This window comes from Cheilinus undulatus, linkage group 10 (genome assembly GCF_018320785.1).
Source record: "Cheilinus undulatus linkage group 10, ASM1832078v1, whole genome shotgun sequence".
Classification (NCBI taxonomy): Eukaryota; Metazoa; Chordata; class Actinopteri; order Labriformes; family Labridae; genus Cheilinus; species Cheilinus undulatus.
Window position 1 is genome coordinate 11,252,835 of NC_054874.1, and position 18,193 is coordinate 11,271,027.

At 39.2% G+C, this 18,193-nt stretch overlaps 1 protein-coding gene across 1 annotated transcript in view; it reads right to left on the reverse strand.

Moving 5' to 3' along the window:
* The window catches only part of tenm1 (teneurin transmembrane protein 1), a 351,544-nt gene that overhangs the window by 146,582 nt on the left and 186,769 nt on the right, over positions 1 to 18,193 (reverse strand). Inside the window, exon 8 of the mRNA XM_041797861.1 lies at positions 11,264 to 11,471. Coding sequence (XP_041653795.1) covers positions 11,264 to 11,471 — 208 coding nt within the window. The remainder of the gene's footprint in view (positions 1 to 11,263; positions 11,472 to 18,193) is intronic.

Consider the following 18,193-nt stretch of genomic DNA (forward strand, 5'->3'; position numbering starts at 1 on the left):
CACATTATACTGCATTACAGGTTGGAAACACACTGCACGCAAATTTACAAACATCAAGGCTTAATCAACAAACTGTTTACAAGGGCGCAGTTTGGAACGAGATTGAGCAACATAAAATGTGACATTGTGAGTGCACACAGTAGTGGAGAATGGCGGATACTGAGTCACTAACATCGTTACATTCTCACTATGCTAAAGATCAATGCTGTGCTTGTTCCTACTAGAGCTTTGTCTGATCTGGATGTGTTTCATCATATCCTTCTGTAGGCTATAGGTTTCGTCATACTCCTCCATCAGACTTCAATTAAGTGCCTTCCTTTCACCGTTCTCCTTTTTCTCCCATTGATATGTCCATCATGTCACATCTCATTCTGTGGGTACAGGCAGCATGCTAAAGACAGATAGCTAAAGAGGAAGAGCACTCTGTCAGCTCAACTCCAGATAGAAGATTCTGGAGGAGAAGTGCCCAAAAGCTGGCAGAGTTTGGGATTTGAGTCATCTGGTGCAGGCAGAACTCTATCTAAGCTAAAAAGAGTAATTAAAACGAGTGTCATCTTTTATTTGACCCCGTGCCTTCCTGCTCCCCTCCTCTAAACGTGGGATCCACTCCAGAGTCAAACCACTGCAGTCCCCTGGCTCGCTCTGTTCAGGGAGCACAGATGACAAATCCTTTAGAGGCATGGCTTGCTCAAAAACACACACCCACACACACACTCACATGCATTTACAAACACATGCACGCCAAGTTATTATGTGACACCCGCCTTGAGGTGCGTGTGACACATGCTAATGAGACAGGCCCTGCCAGTAGCCGACAGCACAGCGTTATCCTCCGCAGCGGCACATCACTACAGAAACCAAAGTCATTTTCACCTCCATCACCTGTCATCGTCACTCTGATGGAGAGAAGGAGTGGCAATCATCTTTCTCCCACACAGTCAGGAGGACTCACAAACCTTTTTCCATATCCGTCTCTTTTCTCTTTTGAAAAAGGGACTCGCATACACAAATTGCAATATTGTATCCGGCACCTGACACATGCACTGAACAAAATCTCATCTGCAAGGTCACGCAGTTATTTTTAATCCACAGGAGGAGAGAGATCAGTCAGAATGTTCACGAGGCTGCGAGGTGCAGGGCTGTCACGGTGATATAAGCTTTGTGTCTCCCAGGTCAATGTCTCAACTATAAAAATCTCAAGGCAATTAACAGGTAATGTATGGTGAGCCATGTCTTTATTTGTCATGGTTTACTGTGTGTGTGGGCCTGACAGCCACTCGCCTCTATCCAATGACTTAAGTCTTTCCAGTTAGAAATCGCTCATGCCATTAGTTATTGCAGTTAAATGCTATTATAAAATAGGTGCTTCCAGCCAAGTGATATGATTGGTCAAATAAGCATTCCAATTGTACTTTATGAGCCCGTAAAGTTCCAGCCATGCTTTATGACCCTTGAGCTTTATGAATTTATGAAAAAATTAAACGACTGCTGAGCTAACTAGAAGTATCCAGCCGCTACTGCAGCTAATTACGTTTTTTTAATTTTTTAGCTATTTTGATAAAATTACAGCCTAAACTTTTTCTTACACTTTTTTCTGCATTGTGTTAAAAAGATATAATATTCAAGAGGTTGGTGATGGAAGCTGGAGTGTGGCAATTATGCATAATTAATAGCCCTGCAGGAAGTGACACCCTGCCTGGGAACAGGCTGAGGAGAATTAAAAGAAAGGCTGGAGTGGAGGTAGAGGAAAGGCAGAAACCATTAAGCTGGAGCTTTTATGGGTCACATGTAAATGTCAATAACAGTCAGGAGGGAACAAAGGTGTTCTCTGCACCTGCTGATGTTTTTGTCTGCAAAAAAGAGGGAACACGTGGCATTGTAATGACTAGCAGATAATCTGTCATCTATTCTTTTCATCTATTCTTTTCAAAATGTTCACCAAAAGCAATCGTAGACATTTGCAAAGGCATGCAAGAGTTTATACATTTTAGCATACAGGGGCAACTCTACAATTTAGAATATCATTGCGTGCAGAGTAGGGCTGGGCAATTAATTGCAAATGAGATTAAATTGCAATATGGCATGCTGTGATTTTAAAAAACTGTCGAGCTTTCACTTGAAATATGTCAAAATACCTGTTCATTACTTTCATTTTTTGCAGAAGCAGAGATTTTATGCACATTATGCAAATGTTCAAGTCATTTTTTTAAGAATGGTTTACAAAAATTGTCCGTCTTATATACTTTTTCTTAAAGTGGGGGCATTACGCCTTTTTTCAAAGCTTTACACCATCTCTCTGATACCCACGTAGTAGCTTTACATGGTTTACAGCTCAAAAAACTCCTCATGTTTCTCACACTGGCGTCCTGAAAAACCCTTATTTTAACCTCCATCTGAAACGCTTCATTTTCACTGCTGTCTCTTTAACTAATCCGATTGGCCGATTTTCCGGAGGCTGGCAGGACTCAATGTTTTGTGCCCGCCCCCTCCAATGTGGCTATATTGCTTTGCTTGTACTTGTAAACTTTGAATGAACCGGTCCGACTAAGTAAAACATGGCGAATTTTGATATACTTCCGTAAGTGTTAGACCCGGAGTCTGACCCTGATAGTTTGGAGAGAGAGGGGGAAGAAAACCAGCAGCAGCGAAGGATAGAGCAGCACGTATCTGTTTGGTAAGTGTTTAATTACTGTGTTACTAAATGGCTAAATGGCTAAAAGGCTTTGTGGGGGCGGTCTGTTCCGCTTTGCCAGCAGCACGGACGAACCAGTCAGGAGATCCTATTGCGATGACCTCGTCAGTTCGCTCCATCGAAATCTCGTCTTGGGAAGATCTCAGAGAGACTCCCAATGAACCGTTTTCACCGTTTACACTCTAATTCCAAGATAACTGTCACATACATTTATCTTGCGGTTTGAAAATTTGCATACGTGAAGTATGGATGCCCAACATTGTGACTTTATGTTTTAAAAATCGGAAAAGTATAATACCCCCTCTTCAATTAAAACGAGTGACATAAAAACATGAATCCCCATTCAATAAAGCAGCTGATATCAAATTTGCAATATGAGCAAAAATAATTGCAGTAATATATATATGACGCACTGCTTGCATCAATGCTGAGCATCATGCTGCTGCTGGCAAAGCTTAACCTCCTCCACCCCAGCCGCCTCCTTTATAGCTCATAGCTTAAAACTCCTAGATTCATGCTACTATGGATTAATTGCTTCTGAATAATTTCATTGTTTTCAAAATATATTCTCATAAAAGTTTTAGCCATGCACTATGTGGAAATTCAAAACATGCTGCTTGACAAACCCAGGGAGCTTCTTTTAGCAGAGCTTTCTCCACCAAGAAAACTGCTTTTCCATTTTGCAGTGAAATCATTAAATGTATGATGAGGGTGTTCCTGACTTAATGTAGCTTATAATATAGAATAACAATCGCATGTCTAACTGCAATCGCAATACTGGGAAAAAATAGCAATTCGATTTTCTCTGCAAATCGTTCAGTCCTAGTGCAGAGTGTTTCTAACAAATTGTGACAACCTAGTGCACCAACACCAGAGAATGGCATGGAAACAGTCCACAGGAAGAGTGGATAGGCACAGAATCTGAATATCTTGAAGTCCTGCTGTTAGTTTCCACAGTCAGTGATGACATGAGGTGCCATGACATATACTAGTGATGGTCCACTGTGTTTTATCAAGTCTACAGTGGATGCAGCAGTCAACCAGGAGATTTTAGGACACTTCACACTTCTGTCTGCAGAGAAGCTTTATAAAGATGCCCACTTCCTTTTTCAGCAGGACTTGGCGCCTGCCGCTGGCTAAGCTAAAACTACCAGTAATTTGTTTCCTGACTATGGTGTTGACTGTCCAAGCAGCTTTGCCTGACCTGAAGCCCACAGAGATTCTATGCAGTATTGTCAGGAGGAAGATGAGAGTCGGCCTAACCAACAATACAGACGACCTGCTATCAAAGCAACCTGGGCCTCACAACACCCCAGCAGTACCACAATACATTAATTATGCAAGAGGAGCCCTGAAAATGTGGCTTTATGAGTGCAGAAGGTGGGTATAACAGCATAAAAGATCATTTTTTTCATTGGTCCAACAGAGGAAAGTTTGCTCTCTCTCTGAAACTCGAAATTTACAAATGCACATCATACTACAATAACAGTCATGACAAACTGGGTGAGTGGAAGCTGCGTGACAGCTATGTCACAGCTTGTTTTTCATTTCAGTGTGCATGTAAAAATAAAGACAGGACTTTAAGTCAGAGTTTCTGTTAACTTTGGCTGCTTTCAAGGGCAGAAAATATGCCAGATATGTTGCAAGAATCCTTTAATATAAACTCAAAGTAATCTTACAACACCTACTTTCCGTGCGGTGCTAGAGTTGTTTATCTACATAGTCAGCAAGCACATGGCTAATTAAGTTGCGTATATATTCGCAAGATGACACAGATGATGTCATACCAAGCCTGTCTCTGAGAGAGTGCAGCGCTACTGGAAACTATGCAGGGCAATCTTTACCAGAACACCCTTGGAAAGCAGCATTTAATCTCAATGAGGTTTTCCTGGTTAATCAAAGGCTTAAAATTATCAGCGATATGGAAGGATATTGAGGTAGTCATCACTGCATGGAATAAAGAGGCTGAAACAAAGGGAACTGTACACAGCTGCACAGCTTAAACACCGATGCAGCAGCCAGGAGGGAAAGGCCTACATCGAGCAGAGTTGTAGTGGACTTTGATGAGTGGGTAAATCTACCTGTGACCAATTCTTTGATAAAATGGGACTGTATTCAACACAGAATCCCGTCATGCAGAACTACATGGCCCACTCGGGGTTGATAGCAAGGGTGATACCTCTCTTCCTTGTAGCTGGATGTTAATGCTTGTGGTGTCCTGGCAAATTGGCAGCAGCAGCGTAAGATGAGCCATCAATGAGAGGAGGACCAGACCGGACCTGACTATCCGCTGTGGAACTTTTGTCTTTTTCGGGACCATCCCAAATCAACCATGATGGTTGGATTTACTGCTTTAGCAGAGGTTACAGTTATATCATCATGAGGACCAACATTGGACAACTGACACTAAGACTTGTTTTTAATTTGAAATGCAGTTTTAACGTGGGGTCTAGTTAATAGAGTACTGGTGAGTTATATGTCTGGACATTTCGTTGTTCTCAGTGGAGGATGGTATGTAGCTGTTGTAAGCTGCTAAATTATGGTAGCGGCTATTGTGCTAACAGGCTAACAGTGCCAATGTGAGGCTAAGTGCTGTTGTTGTTTCTGTGTTTAACAAAGGTGTATATAGTGTAACTGACTGCATATGTGTTAGGAAAAGCTCCTAGCTTTCAATGTTAAAAGCAAATGTTGAGTTGTTCTAAATGGCCAGAATTCTTGAGAACTGCCAGTCATTTTGGGCAGGGACAATAAAGTCTAGCGGAAACTCTGCTTTGAGTCAGCCTGTGTGAGCACCCATCTTACATCTTACGGTGAATGTTGAGCATAGAAGACTTGCCTATTTTTTACCTTGAGGTGATTTCTTGGCCAAAATAGACATGAAAATGACAGAAAGCCAGATGAACCTTGCTTCAGCAGATGTGAATATTTGTATGTCGCAGGGCAGATACGTTCTACAGTTACACCTCCAGATATTGCATTTCAAAGTAAAAGCCTTGTTTGGGCATTTATGTTGAGAAACTCACCTTATTTGTTCAGAACACTTTCATTCCAATATTTTCCTGGCTCAGTTAGGCTATGTAACTAATCAACTCACTTTCAGACTTTTTGAAATATCATATATATGTGTACAATAAAACGGTAACTTTATACAAGCAGCCACAGACATACTCTGTGAAAGTCACCAGTTTGCATGGTCACTTGTAATACTGTAACTGCCTCTACCAGGTATCTATACTGCATCTCTTGTCCGTCATTTTTGAGGTTGTGCACAGCCAACACCTTAAACTACATAATACGTACATGTAGTACATCTCTGGCCTAACAGTGCTGTCTGCTTCCTCAGATCAAAAACTCTCCTGCAACGTCTTCAGACTCCTGTAAACTGACCAGGGTCATGTGACCACGAGGAAGGTGGGAACAAGTGTGAACGACAGCTCCTTACACATCACATGGAGCAAAAACAACACCAGTTCTGTTTCAATCTGGAAAATGAATTGAGCCATTTGTTAGGACATTCTTCCAAACCAACAAAACTCTGGTCTTATGTAATATTTCAATATTTACAGATATGCTATTATTAGCTGTAAGCCTTAATCATCAAGAGTAGAAAAACAGAATAAGATATTCTGCTGTATCTGTATGAAATCTAGAATTTATGACTCTTTCACTTGGAATACAGAAAAAAAAAAAAAAAAAATACTTTCCCACAATTCTTTTATTTTTGTGATGCGGCTGTTGAGCAGATGAATTTCTGTCATGCTCAGGAGCCCAGAGTTAAAATGAAACTGAATGTTGATCTTGTGTGTGTGTTTGCTTGTGTGATTGAGAGTTCGTGAGTCGTTCTGTGAAGGGTTGACAGAGAACATGATGTCTTCTGACTGATACAGGTCAGGTATCAGCTGACCAAACACACGTGGCTTTGATTTTCTGCCCCTGATCTTACTCCTTTGTTCTTTTTACTTTTATCATGATGTGATTATAGTGATAATCACAGACAGTTTTCTCTTATATAATAACAAACCTCATCAAACTAAACAGCATTTTTTAATACCACAAATACGTGACTAAAAAAAGTATTCACCACTTGGATGTTTTACCTTTTTATTGATTTTAGGTAAATTGAATTTGGCGTTTTTGACCAAAAATCTCTTTAATGCTAATGTGTAAACAGATTTGTACAAAGAAATGTCAATTAAATAAAAATAAGTGATGCAAAATAAGTGACTGCATAAATATCCACCCTTTTAATTCAGTATTTAGTAGATGTACCTTTGGCTACAATCACAGCACTGAGTCTGGGTGGATAGATCTCAATCAGGCTTGCATATCCGGACACTGCAATTTTACTCCATTCTTCTTTGCAAAATTGCTCAAGCTCTGTCAAGTTGCATGGGGATTAGGCATTAACAGCCTATTTCAAGTCTAACCACAAATTCTCTATTGGATTTCTGTGTAGCTTTCGTTATGATAATGGGTTTAGCTGAACTCTGGGGGATGTTCAGTGCCTCTGACATATTTTTGTACCCACCCCTTGACTCATACTTTTCAATAACCTTTTCTCTCAGTTGCTTGAAGTGTTGTTTTGACTTCATGGTGTAATGGTAGCCATGAATACTGGTTAATGAGTGACGACCTTCCAGACACGTGTCTTTATACTACATTCACAAGATACATTCACTGCACTCATTCATTCATTTTTTAATTAACATTACTTTGTACAAATCTTTTGTCACTTTGACATTAAAGATTTCCTTTTGCAATTTTTAGTCAAAGAGCCAGATTATATTGACCACAGTTGAATCAATAAATGTTAAAACATCCAAGGGGATGTCAATGACTTTCATACATTGTGCTTATTTTAGTAAAAACATTTTCAAATCTTGATGTTTTTTTATTCTTTTTGTTGTTGAATACTCCTTTCTTGCATGCATACACTGTATTGATTTGGTGCTAGTTCATTTATTCTATAACAACCTTTTGCTCCCCCTGCATTTATACTCTTTTCCTCGTTATTGTATCCTGTTACTACTTGCAGCAGGAAAGCTCAATTTCCCGACAGAGGTCTTCTCATTTCCCCCTCACCTCCTCATTGTCTACAGTAAAACATACTATGTCTCTTTATTGGGACTCATTTATCCGTCACTGAGTGGTTTTGATTTTCTGCCTTCAAAACAACCCAGTCTGTTCCTCAGACTCATTAGAGGTGCAGATGGGCATTGAAATGACCTTTGACATTAATAGATTAATTTTATTTTTCTGCTTTCAGGCGAAATTAGTTGATGAATCATTTGGAAAAGCTAATTGAACCAAAGGCTGCTATTCTGAGCCCATCTGTTGTGTCTATATTTGTTTTGATTATTAAAGAGGAAAAGAGAAGTTTTGCTTTGTAAACGCTCCTGTTTCCTATTTAGCACAGAACACGTGAGCCCAAAATAGGCCTGGTATGTTCCAGACTTTAGAGACAGCATGAGACTCGACATTGTTTGACAGCTCTGAAATAAAATCTGTGTTTAGCTGTTGCATGCTGTCAGTCATTACATAAAGGCCTGTGTCAATATGAGGATCAAAGATGTTTTCAGTGAGTGTTTTCACACTACCGAGCTGTTTAATGATTGGCTCACGACTTGGGCTTTTGAGAGGTTGTTGATACACATATTTAGCATATAAGTGCTGCAGAAGCTCCGTGCAGCGTTCCTGATCCTCCACTGAATAACATAGGAAATAAATAATGCATGGCCAGCTCCAAGTCAGTCGGACAAAAATCCCATCAGCGTCTGTTTCATGGAGTGCCTGTCATGATGTCTGTTCATCAGATTGCATGCTCTGGAATTGTTGCATTACCTGTAAGCTTCATATAAATTACCGTGAAGGTACAGTGCTACTATACTCCCCATGTTTTTTTTTTTCGACTCTGCATTCTCAGAAGGAGTGCTGGACAAAGTGGGAGTGAAGAAACTGCCCTGGTAATTATCCACTTGTCTATATTCAGCCACGTACTCCTGCATTATTCACATCCTTCAATTTACACTGCCATCCGTGTGTGTCATAGCAATGAGCTGCAGTTAGCAAGCCCTGTCATTACTACAGGAGCTGTCCTCCCCTTTCCAACGGCTGTCACTTGCCATGCCAACCTCACTTTTATAACAGGAAAAGTTCCCTTCAAATGTCAATGAGTTTCAGACCGCTCTTGGCCATGTCCTTATGTTTTTTGCACATCAACAGATGAAAGAGGGGAAAGGACAAGAGAGTGGCATGACCATGAGTTACCAACAGTGATATACACAAATTCATAAACTGTCAAAAAAAAAATTATCTAACCCATCACTATGAGGGGACCTTTTTCCCTTAGGGCCCCCGGTTCTTACCTAGGAATAGCTAAGGCCCCACCATGACCCACTTGGAAAAATTAAACATTGATTTTAATTGTTTTCATTGACAAAATCCCAACACAATAGAGCTACATAAGCTTGTTATTGACAAAAGATTTATGTATAAGCTATCCATCATCATGACGGACCACTCTAGGAAAAAAACATAAAGGATCTGTTAACCCAGAAAAAACTTTTCAAGTTTCAAATCTCGTTAATTTCAGAAAAAAAACAAACAAACTATGTGTTAAAAATATACAAGAACCAAAACATAACATTTTTGAAACTGAAAAAATCCAACCACTGTTTTTAGTTTGGTTACTTGAAAATTTTGTATTTTGCATTGTTGTAAATTTACACTTAAACATGGGAAATTTTGAGTTTCTAGTGTCAAAATGTTAGACTTTATAAACTTGTAAATCCAATTTTTTTTCCCTTTGGTGTATATTTAAGATTTTTTAAAACTCAGTAATTCTGAGTTCAAGGTCTTGTAAATATAATCTCTATAATCTCTATAATCTTTATTTTTTTCCTTAAATTTTTGACTTATTTTGACAAGAATAAACTGATTCTTTCTCTATTATAAAATGTTTCTAATCACGGTTTTAAAAGAATAAATACAGTGCTTAACAAATTTATTAGACCACCTGTCATATTTGTCTCAAAGACCATCCAGCATCATGAAGTGCTTTAATGCAGAGTCTTTCATTTTCAGTGAGCTCTCCACGTTTAACCATTTTGAACAAGAATGAGGAATTTCAAACTGAATCCTCCCACATTTGAACATTCAACCACTAAAACAATATTTTTCTGTTCAGGAATGCAAGTAAATAACTATAATTTGACATATTAATCAAGAAATACTAATGTGCTTTACTATTTTTTCCGTTTTTTTTGTAAATCAGTAATTTTGAAAATTCATGGATAACAATAATAATGATATTTTAGCATTAAACATATGATTTCCGTTAAAAAGCTTCTACATATTGATGTATTAACCATTGCAGAAACATAAAAAATGGTTTGGTAATTATCAATGCTGTTAATTTAGGGCAGCTGTGGCATAAACCTTACTTTGGTTAGGGTTAGGGTGGTCTAATACATTTGTTAAGTACTGTATGTATACCTAATTTTGAAAGACAGAGTCCCATGCCCCCCCTGAAATTTGTGTGGTTATGTAGCTACATTAGCTACATAGGCTTTGTCTGCTATCGTAGGTTATGCTTCCTACATTCCCTACATTAGCTGCATTGTCTATAGAGATAACACAGCTATGTACATTAATAAAGCAAAGCTCTTAAAGAAGCTATGTATCTACACTATCTACATAGCTTAGTTAGCTTTAGCTATGGTTGCTACAGCTCCTATTGTTTAAGCTAATTGAGTTATAGGTAACTGAAATACGTACCTAATGTAACTTACATAGCTATGTGGCTTACATAGCTAACGTAGCTAAATCTAAGCTCACAAAGCAGCTATGTAAGCTACATAGATAAGTAGCTACATTAGCTTTAGCTTAGTTAGCTGAAACTCTTGTTGCTAAAGCTAACTAAGCTGCATTGGCTTATGGGGTAAAGTTAATGAAATAGCTAGCATAGCCATGTCAGATTTCTCTAAAGCTAATGAAGCTAAAGTGAGCCAGTGTTTATGTAACTACTTCTAAAACTGATCCATACATCATTCAACTCCAGATTAGGCCTCTGACCTTTTTTCTTTATTTTATTGATGAATTGTTGCTTAGTCTGTGATGTTTGCAGTGTGGTTATTTTCTTTTATAAATGTAACTACGACAGTTTGTTAATGAATAAAGTTCGATAAAAAAATGTAAAACTGAAAATGTAATGTACTGGCAAATTCTGGCACTTCCTATCTGAGATACACAGTGTCTCAAATAAACAGTCTGTGAGAGAGGCCATCAGAGATAAATGGTCTGGGCCAGACCCTTCAACTGAAATGTGACTAAATCTGAAAGGTATTTAAATCTCAAGGCTAAATTTGATACATCTGCATAAATGAACACTGCTACAGAACCGATCTTTTCAAAATGTATTTTTACAGCTCTAAGCATTGACTTTTAAAACAGAATAATCTGTCCCAGCTGGATGGGACATGTGCATAGTTTACAGCAAGCATATCTTCAACCCGTGTCTTTAGAAGAGAGTAGGAAAAGCTACCAGCATGACTGAATATGCATTCCTCTTACCTATAGTGGTGCTGTGGAGCAACACTTGCTCCAGGTTGCGTCCATCATTGTAAAGGGCGAGGTGCCAGGTGCCAGGGTCCATGTACTCTATGAAGCCTGTTTCTTGAAGGCCACTCAGCAGCAGACCTTTGGGAGCTTTGGCAGTTGAGACGGGATCAGTCAAGGACCTGGGCAGCGCCTTTCCATCCAGCAGTTTTACAAAGTCGAACTGAACAGAATCAGACGAGAAAAAAGTCACTCGACAGAATTTAGCAAGCTTGGATTTTATGAAAACCTGCATAAATGAAACAGTTATTTGCAAGCCAAACCCAATGCAGTGGTGTGTGACTGTTGTTGGGTCCCTGAGACTGCAAATTGAGTGCTGTTGGAAGCAGTCTGCATACTATAAGCCAGGGTGCAGCTTTATATGTGGATATGAGATGCAAATTGTGAAACATAAATCCAGAAAAAAGAGCGAAAGTGTAGCCCATGGTGGTTCAGTTATTTACTAGATATTTTGTGCCGCTTAGGTATGCTACATGTATGTATGAAAGGCTGTAGGTATGCTCCATGCAGAATATTTTTTTCATCCAGTAACTGTTTTTTCAAACACCAGTATCAAGATTAGGAAAACATGTCTATGCTTTGAAAGTACTGGCATTTTACTGCTGTTGTGGCAGCATTTTTGCAGACAAGATTCCTCCTGGGCTGAAAAGCAACACACACATCACAGATGCATCTGTGACTGTATTTGGTTTAAAATGATAAAAAAAAAAAGTCAGAAAAAAAACTCTCTGTGTCTGTAGCTGTGGTTGGCAAGATTTACAACACTGACTTTAGCTGCTAGAGGAGCGTTGTTCTCCTCCTCTGCTGAAATACAAGTGAAAAGTGCTCTTAAACTTTGTAGCAAGGTTACATATAGTAATCCAGTTTTTAAACCTGTGTTGAAAGTGACAGGATGGATGTTAATTAGTTCACTTAATGAGTTCACTTAATGAGCTGACTTAACGAGCTCACTGACAGTACTATTATGATTTGTTCATGGTAAGCTCAACAAATCACTATAAGGTGAGTGTAAATAAAGTGTCTTGAAAACTTTTTTAACTTATTTTACTTACCCTAATACTTTATAATCTATTTCGATAATTGAAAATGGATTAAAAAATGGACAAAAAGACGCTTATTATCGGATCTAATGCCGTGGATTTAATCTTTCAAGACCCCGAAAAGTCACCAAAGTTCCGTGCTCACTAGAACAGCGTCCTTAATGGCTACAGATACGGAGGGTAGCAAACGAACGACAAAATTGTCAGCTTTCAGAGGAAAATAGAGTGCCTATGACTTATGGTTCAAAAGTTATCAATGTTTTTCTGAACTGTGTCACCTCTTGTTGTATACGACAACGCTGCCCTCAGAGACTCTGGGAAGTCAGTAAAGTTCCGGGCTCACTAGAAAAATGTCCTGTAAGAGCTACGGCTGCATGGAGAACATATATAGAAAGGCGCAACACAGAGCTTTCACAGGAAATAAGAATTTAGTGTCTATGACTTACGGTTCAAAAGTTACCAAGCAATTTTCAAAGGGATGTGTCTGTGGCACATGAGCTCTAACTCAGAATTTCCATATACAGCGTGCGCGCCGCACACTGACGCGCCCCGCACTGATGCGCCGTGGATTTGCTTCGACCGAAAGGCGATCGACCTCGCCCACTGGAAGCAAGATAGAGCGCTGCGCCGCGGCGTGCAAGCCCTGATCAGCAGGAAGAGATCACTGGAGAACCGCGAGTTCACGCAGGAATATCAACAACGGACTATTTTACCTTTTGGGGTTAATTTATCATCCTTTCCAGTATAAGTCCATGATATTATTGCTTCCTCTATTGAGTGAGTACATTAGGAAGTTAATAGGTTAATGTTTGCTTAAAGGATCTGTGGTTTTATGCAAAATTCTTTGGCTAAATATCCCCAAAAGTGAACTTTTACTTGTCAATGGCGCCATTGTAGCTCTGTGACCCACTGACCTCTCGGTGACCCTTTGCTCTTGTTGCAGGATGAGACGTAATGTTGATATAGTGATGATTTATGATCAGGAGTCTGTGCATTGTGTTTTATTTTGAAAGAACCGGATATTCTAAGCTTGTGACTTCCATGGTTGGTGCTTTCTGAATGACAGTGATTTTACAAGGTTTGGCAGCGGCCGGCGCTGAAATAGACCTGCAGCGTATCTGAAACAAAGCGGAGCGAAGTGCCGCTCCAGGCACGCGCCGCTGCTGGTCTAGAGCACCTGCTATGGAAATGCTCTGATAGACTAGAGAGGGAGCGAAGTGCTCTGCAGCACAATTCGCTGGCATTCCGCGCGCACACTGTATATGGAAATTGGGGGTTAGGGTTAAGGACAACAGGATAAATAAGTCAAGATCTCACAAAAAAAAAACAGAATTTATTCCCTTTCCAGTTAAGCATAGTAAACGAAAGACAGGTACATCTCAAAACATTAAAATATCATTCAAAGGTTTATGTTTACATGTAATTTACTTCAGAAAGTTGAATTTCTATATACTCTTGATCGAGCAAGCTCACACAAAGTCAAACATTTAAAAAAAAAGTTCAATCTCTCACTCTGGTTCAGTTCACACATCCACAGTCATGGGGAAGACTGCTGACTTGACATATGTCCAGAGGACAAACTTTGACACCCTCCACAAGGAGTGTAAGCCATAGAAGGTCACTGCTGGAAGGGCAGGCTGTTCTCAGAGCCTATCTATAGAAAGTTGACTGGAAGGAGAAAGTGTGGTGAGAAAAGGAGCTTCACAAAGAGTAGACTGAGGCCACAGTCAGTGGATCAACAGCCACCACACACAGATGGGTCAAGGAACTGGGCTACAAATGTTGTGTTATTCTTATTGTCAAGCTGATCTGGAATCACAGACAATGTCAAGTTTCCCACCTGGGCTAGGGAGAAAAAGAACTGGACAGTTGCTCAGCGGTCTAAAGTCATGTTTTTAGTTTAATTTTAAATTTCATCTGGAAATCAAGGCCCCAGAGTCTGCAGGAAGAGGTAAGAGCCACAGAACCCAAAGTGCTTGAAGTCCAGTGTTTTCAGTTCTCACAGTCAGTGATGGTTTGAGGTGCCATGTCATCTGCTGCTGTTTGGGCCACTGTGCTTTATCAAGTCTAGAGTCAATGTTGTCAGCCATCTAGTAGGAGATTTTAGAGACCTTCATGCTTCCATCTGCTGAGAAGCTTTATGGAGATTCTGAATTCCTTTTCCAGCAGGACTTGACACCAACTGGTCTGACCTGAACCCCGTAGAGAATCTCTGGGGAAATGTCAAGAAGGAGATGAGAGACGACAGACTCAACAATACATAAAAGCTGAAGGCTGCTATCAGAGCTTCGTAACACCCCAGAAGTGCCACGGACTGACTGGCTCCATGCCACATCACACTGACGCAGAAATTTGTGGTTAAGGAGCTCCAACCCATTACTGAGAGCATAAATAGGCATAATGGTCCAGAAGGTCAACATTTCTGTATTATAAATCCATTATAAATGTTTTTAGGTTCCTAATCTGAAAAAAAAAAGATTTTTTTTTCATTTCTACTTTCTGTTTTGAGAGTAAACTGAACTGTAATGTCAAAACTGAAATTGGTACCTGACCGTATGTTTGTGTTCAACCTCATCCACAATAAACAACAGCTGTGTTCTTTCTCTGGGATGAAAAACTGAAAGTCAATTTTTTGGATTGCATGTTGTACTTAATTTGCATAATGTATTTTTCACAGAGTAAAACCAAGCTTCATCTGCCTTTAAGAGCCACAAACAGCACTACAACAACCTTCAAATTAAATTTAATTCTCCTTATTAAAGAACAGGTTGGCACAAACACACAAAAAAATTCTCCATTAGTGCCAAAATATCCAGCTGCAATTCAGACTAAAGGCTTCAGAACTTCAAACTTTCTAAATTCAAAAACTTCTGCTGACATGGGTCTGTTGGTTCTGCTACAAACTTAACTCAGTACATTTTTACATTCTGGCAGAAATGTTTCTTTCTGTTTACACCAATTATTAACCTAGAAAGTTGCTGATACTGATATCATGTCTGTTATATTATGCATCACTAATAGGCAGACTTTCCCTCCCTGGTCTTCCAACGAAAAGCCCCGTACCTCTTTGTGTCTCATCCTCACCCTCTTTAACTTTCCCCACCACCCTCGTCTCCCCCTCCCTCGTCTCCACACCAAACCCTCCTTGAACTAGCGAGCACTGGCTGAGTCTTATTCCCCCTGAGGGCTGTGTGTCACAGTAGTGTCAAAAACAGCTAATTAGACCTCTTCATGCAGGCGAGCGCAGGGCCTCACTGATGTTAAAAAGCAGATGACTCAGTCCGTGTTGTGCTTAAGTCCGTACTCTTGCAGGGACCGATGTTGTTCTCCACCGTGTGGAGTGTGTGACTGTGTTGGTTCTGAAACGCCGAGTTAACTAAAGCAGGAAGTTAGCTTGTTTGTGTGTAAATGATATGAGAGGCGGTCCACAGAAGGAGCATGGGGAAATCTTTTCCTTCAGCTGTCGAATACAGATTGCAAAATAGTTCCGTTTGGTCGTATGACAGACAAGGCTTGAGTAAAATCTCTGTTTTCAAACATCTCCTAAGTTTCGTTGCATACATTTCCATATTTGTCTGTTTTTGGGTGTCAGAGAAAATTTGCAATCTGTTCATGGTTCATGAATGATGGATTGGTGGGCAACAAGTCCTGCTTTTCTGAACTGATGTGTTGTACAAATTGTTTTAATGTTTGCAAACTTGTCTGACAAGAAAGTTTACTGACACCTGTGTTGTGTGTTGTAATGTTGACGCTGTGTGTGATCACAGACGAGGCCATAAGTGAGAGTAGTTAGATTTACTGTTGCCATAGCAGCTACGTAGATGTGTGTAGCTGTGGGGGGCCTGTTTGCATCCATTTCACAATTTTCTTCACCTCCTGAACTCAATCCATCAAATACAGCAGAGAGCAACTCTTTAACCCTTTAGGGGGCACGCATAGAAATATCTAGAAATTCAAAATTGCCTAAACCTGGTACTTCTGGTAAACCATGATAGTCTATGCACCCTGTCTAACCTGGGGTCCCTGCTTTCTACAGCTGAGAGGCAGAATAGCTGCATTGTATTTTGACTGATCTACCCACAGTGAAGAAACATCATGGATTTTTAGTGTCAGATTAAAACTAAATGACATTTTAGTCAGTTTTAGTCATCAAAGATCTATTTTTGGTTAGTCTTACCCTTGTTGTTCTTGTGGAAAAAGGCTGTAGACAATTTTTACTCACAGTTTTAGTCGACAGAATTAACACTGATTGTCTTAGAAAAACTTTTGTGAGAGCTACCATCCAAACCCGGAGATGTAAGGTAGATCTATAGATCAATTGATCCATAGTTGTAATGAAATTCAACAGTGAATTGGTGGATTATTGTGTGGTCACATGGTTAATTTAGCATTAAAACTAAGAAATGATATGTCACTAATAATGAGCATACATTATTTTTTTTATTTATATAAGTTCTGACTGGCTTAAACTATTAGAATGGGTGGGAGGAGGCATATTGGTCTTCCCCCTAGCCCAACCCGGTTCCCAAAGAGGGGCCAGGCACCCCTTGGGGTGTGCCAAAGTTCTAAGATCTGAATTTTGTAGCATAAAAACCTCAAAACTTCTGAGTTTAAAAACTTACATTTTGATATTGGAAACTTGTGAATTTCAAGGTTTTAGCATCGTAAATTTTCAACAGTGTGAAATCAAAAATGTACATGAAAACAAACTGAAAACAGGGTTTTGACTTTCAATTTTTGGCCTTTATAATCTAAAAATTCCAAACATTTAAAATAAACATTTTTTAAAATAAAAAGTAAATGAGTATGAACTTCAGAATTTTCAGGGTTTTTTCTTGAAAATTGCTAGATCCTGTTTATTTTTTTTCCAATATGGTGTCATAATAATGGATAGTCTAAACCAGTGGTTCTCAAATGAGTTATGCCTTGATGAGGTGTGCCTTGGGAATTTGTACAACCATGCTTGATCGCTAATAATCACAAAAACTAAGATACTTTTGCATGTGTTTAAACAGGTATTTTTGATGCTATAATTTTGTTTAAAACTTGCAATATTATGTAACATCAAAATGTAAAAAAACTTGAACAACCTCTTTGAAAACTATGTTTTGCTGTTCAATTTCTGGCGCTTTCTAACACTTCATAAGTACATATTTATTATTTAATTTGCTACAGCAGATTGCTTTAATTAAAAACTGTGAATAAGGCTGACACAGCTGAAATGTCTGGTGAAAAAATGCATGCACTTTTTAAAAACCATTGTTCCTAAATGGTGAAGCAATTCATGTCTAGGTGTGCATTGCAAGTTTGATCAACCATGCATTATTACTACAACTAAACATCAAGTAAAGATGTTAAAGAGGCAATTTTGGATGGATTTAAGCATGGTGTGCCTTGAGCAAAAAAGTTTAAAAACTGTTGGTATATACCAGTGGTGCCGAACCTTCCCCCAACTGGTATCTAAGAAAGACCTAAGGCCCCCTGGGACCCACACCAACAAAAAGGGGTATTCTGCCATCAAAATACACATCGTTTTTATCATGAAAAGCCAAACAAAATTGCTCAGAACACAAGTATTCCTACCAAAATACCCCTGTACAAACTATTCATAAGTGTTTAATCATGATTTTAGTAAATATGAGTGAACCTCATTTTAATAATCAATTTTAACACCCAAACCCCAGGGTAGGAAACAATGGTTTATACATAGTTCTTTTGTAAAAAAACAAGTGTATGTAGGCCTGTTATTTTGGGTTTTTCTTCATGAAAATATTTGTAATTGATCTTTTAATTTTACTAGTGGGTCCCGGGAGGCTTAGCTTTTCTTACATTGGAGTACGGGGGC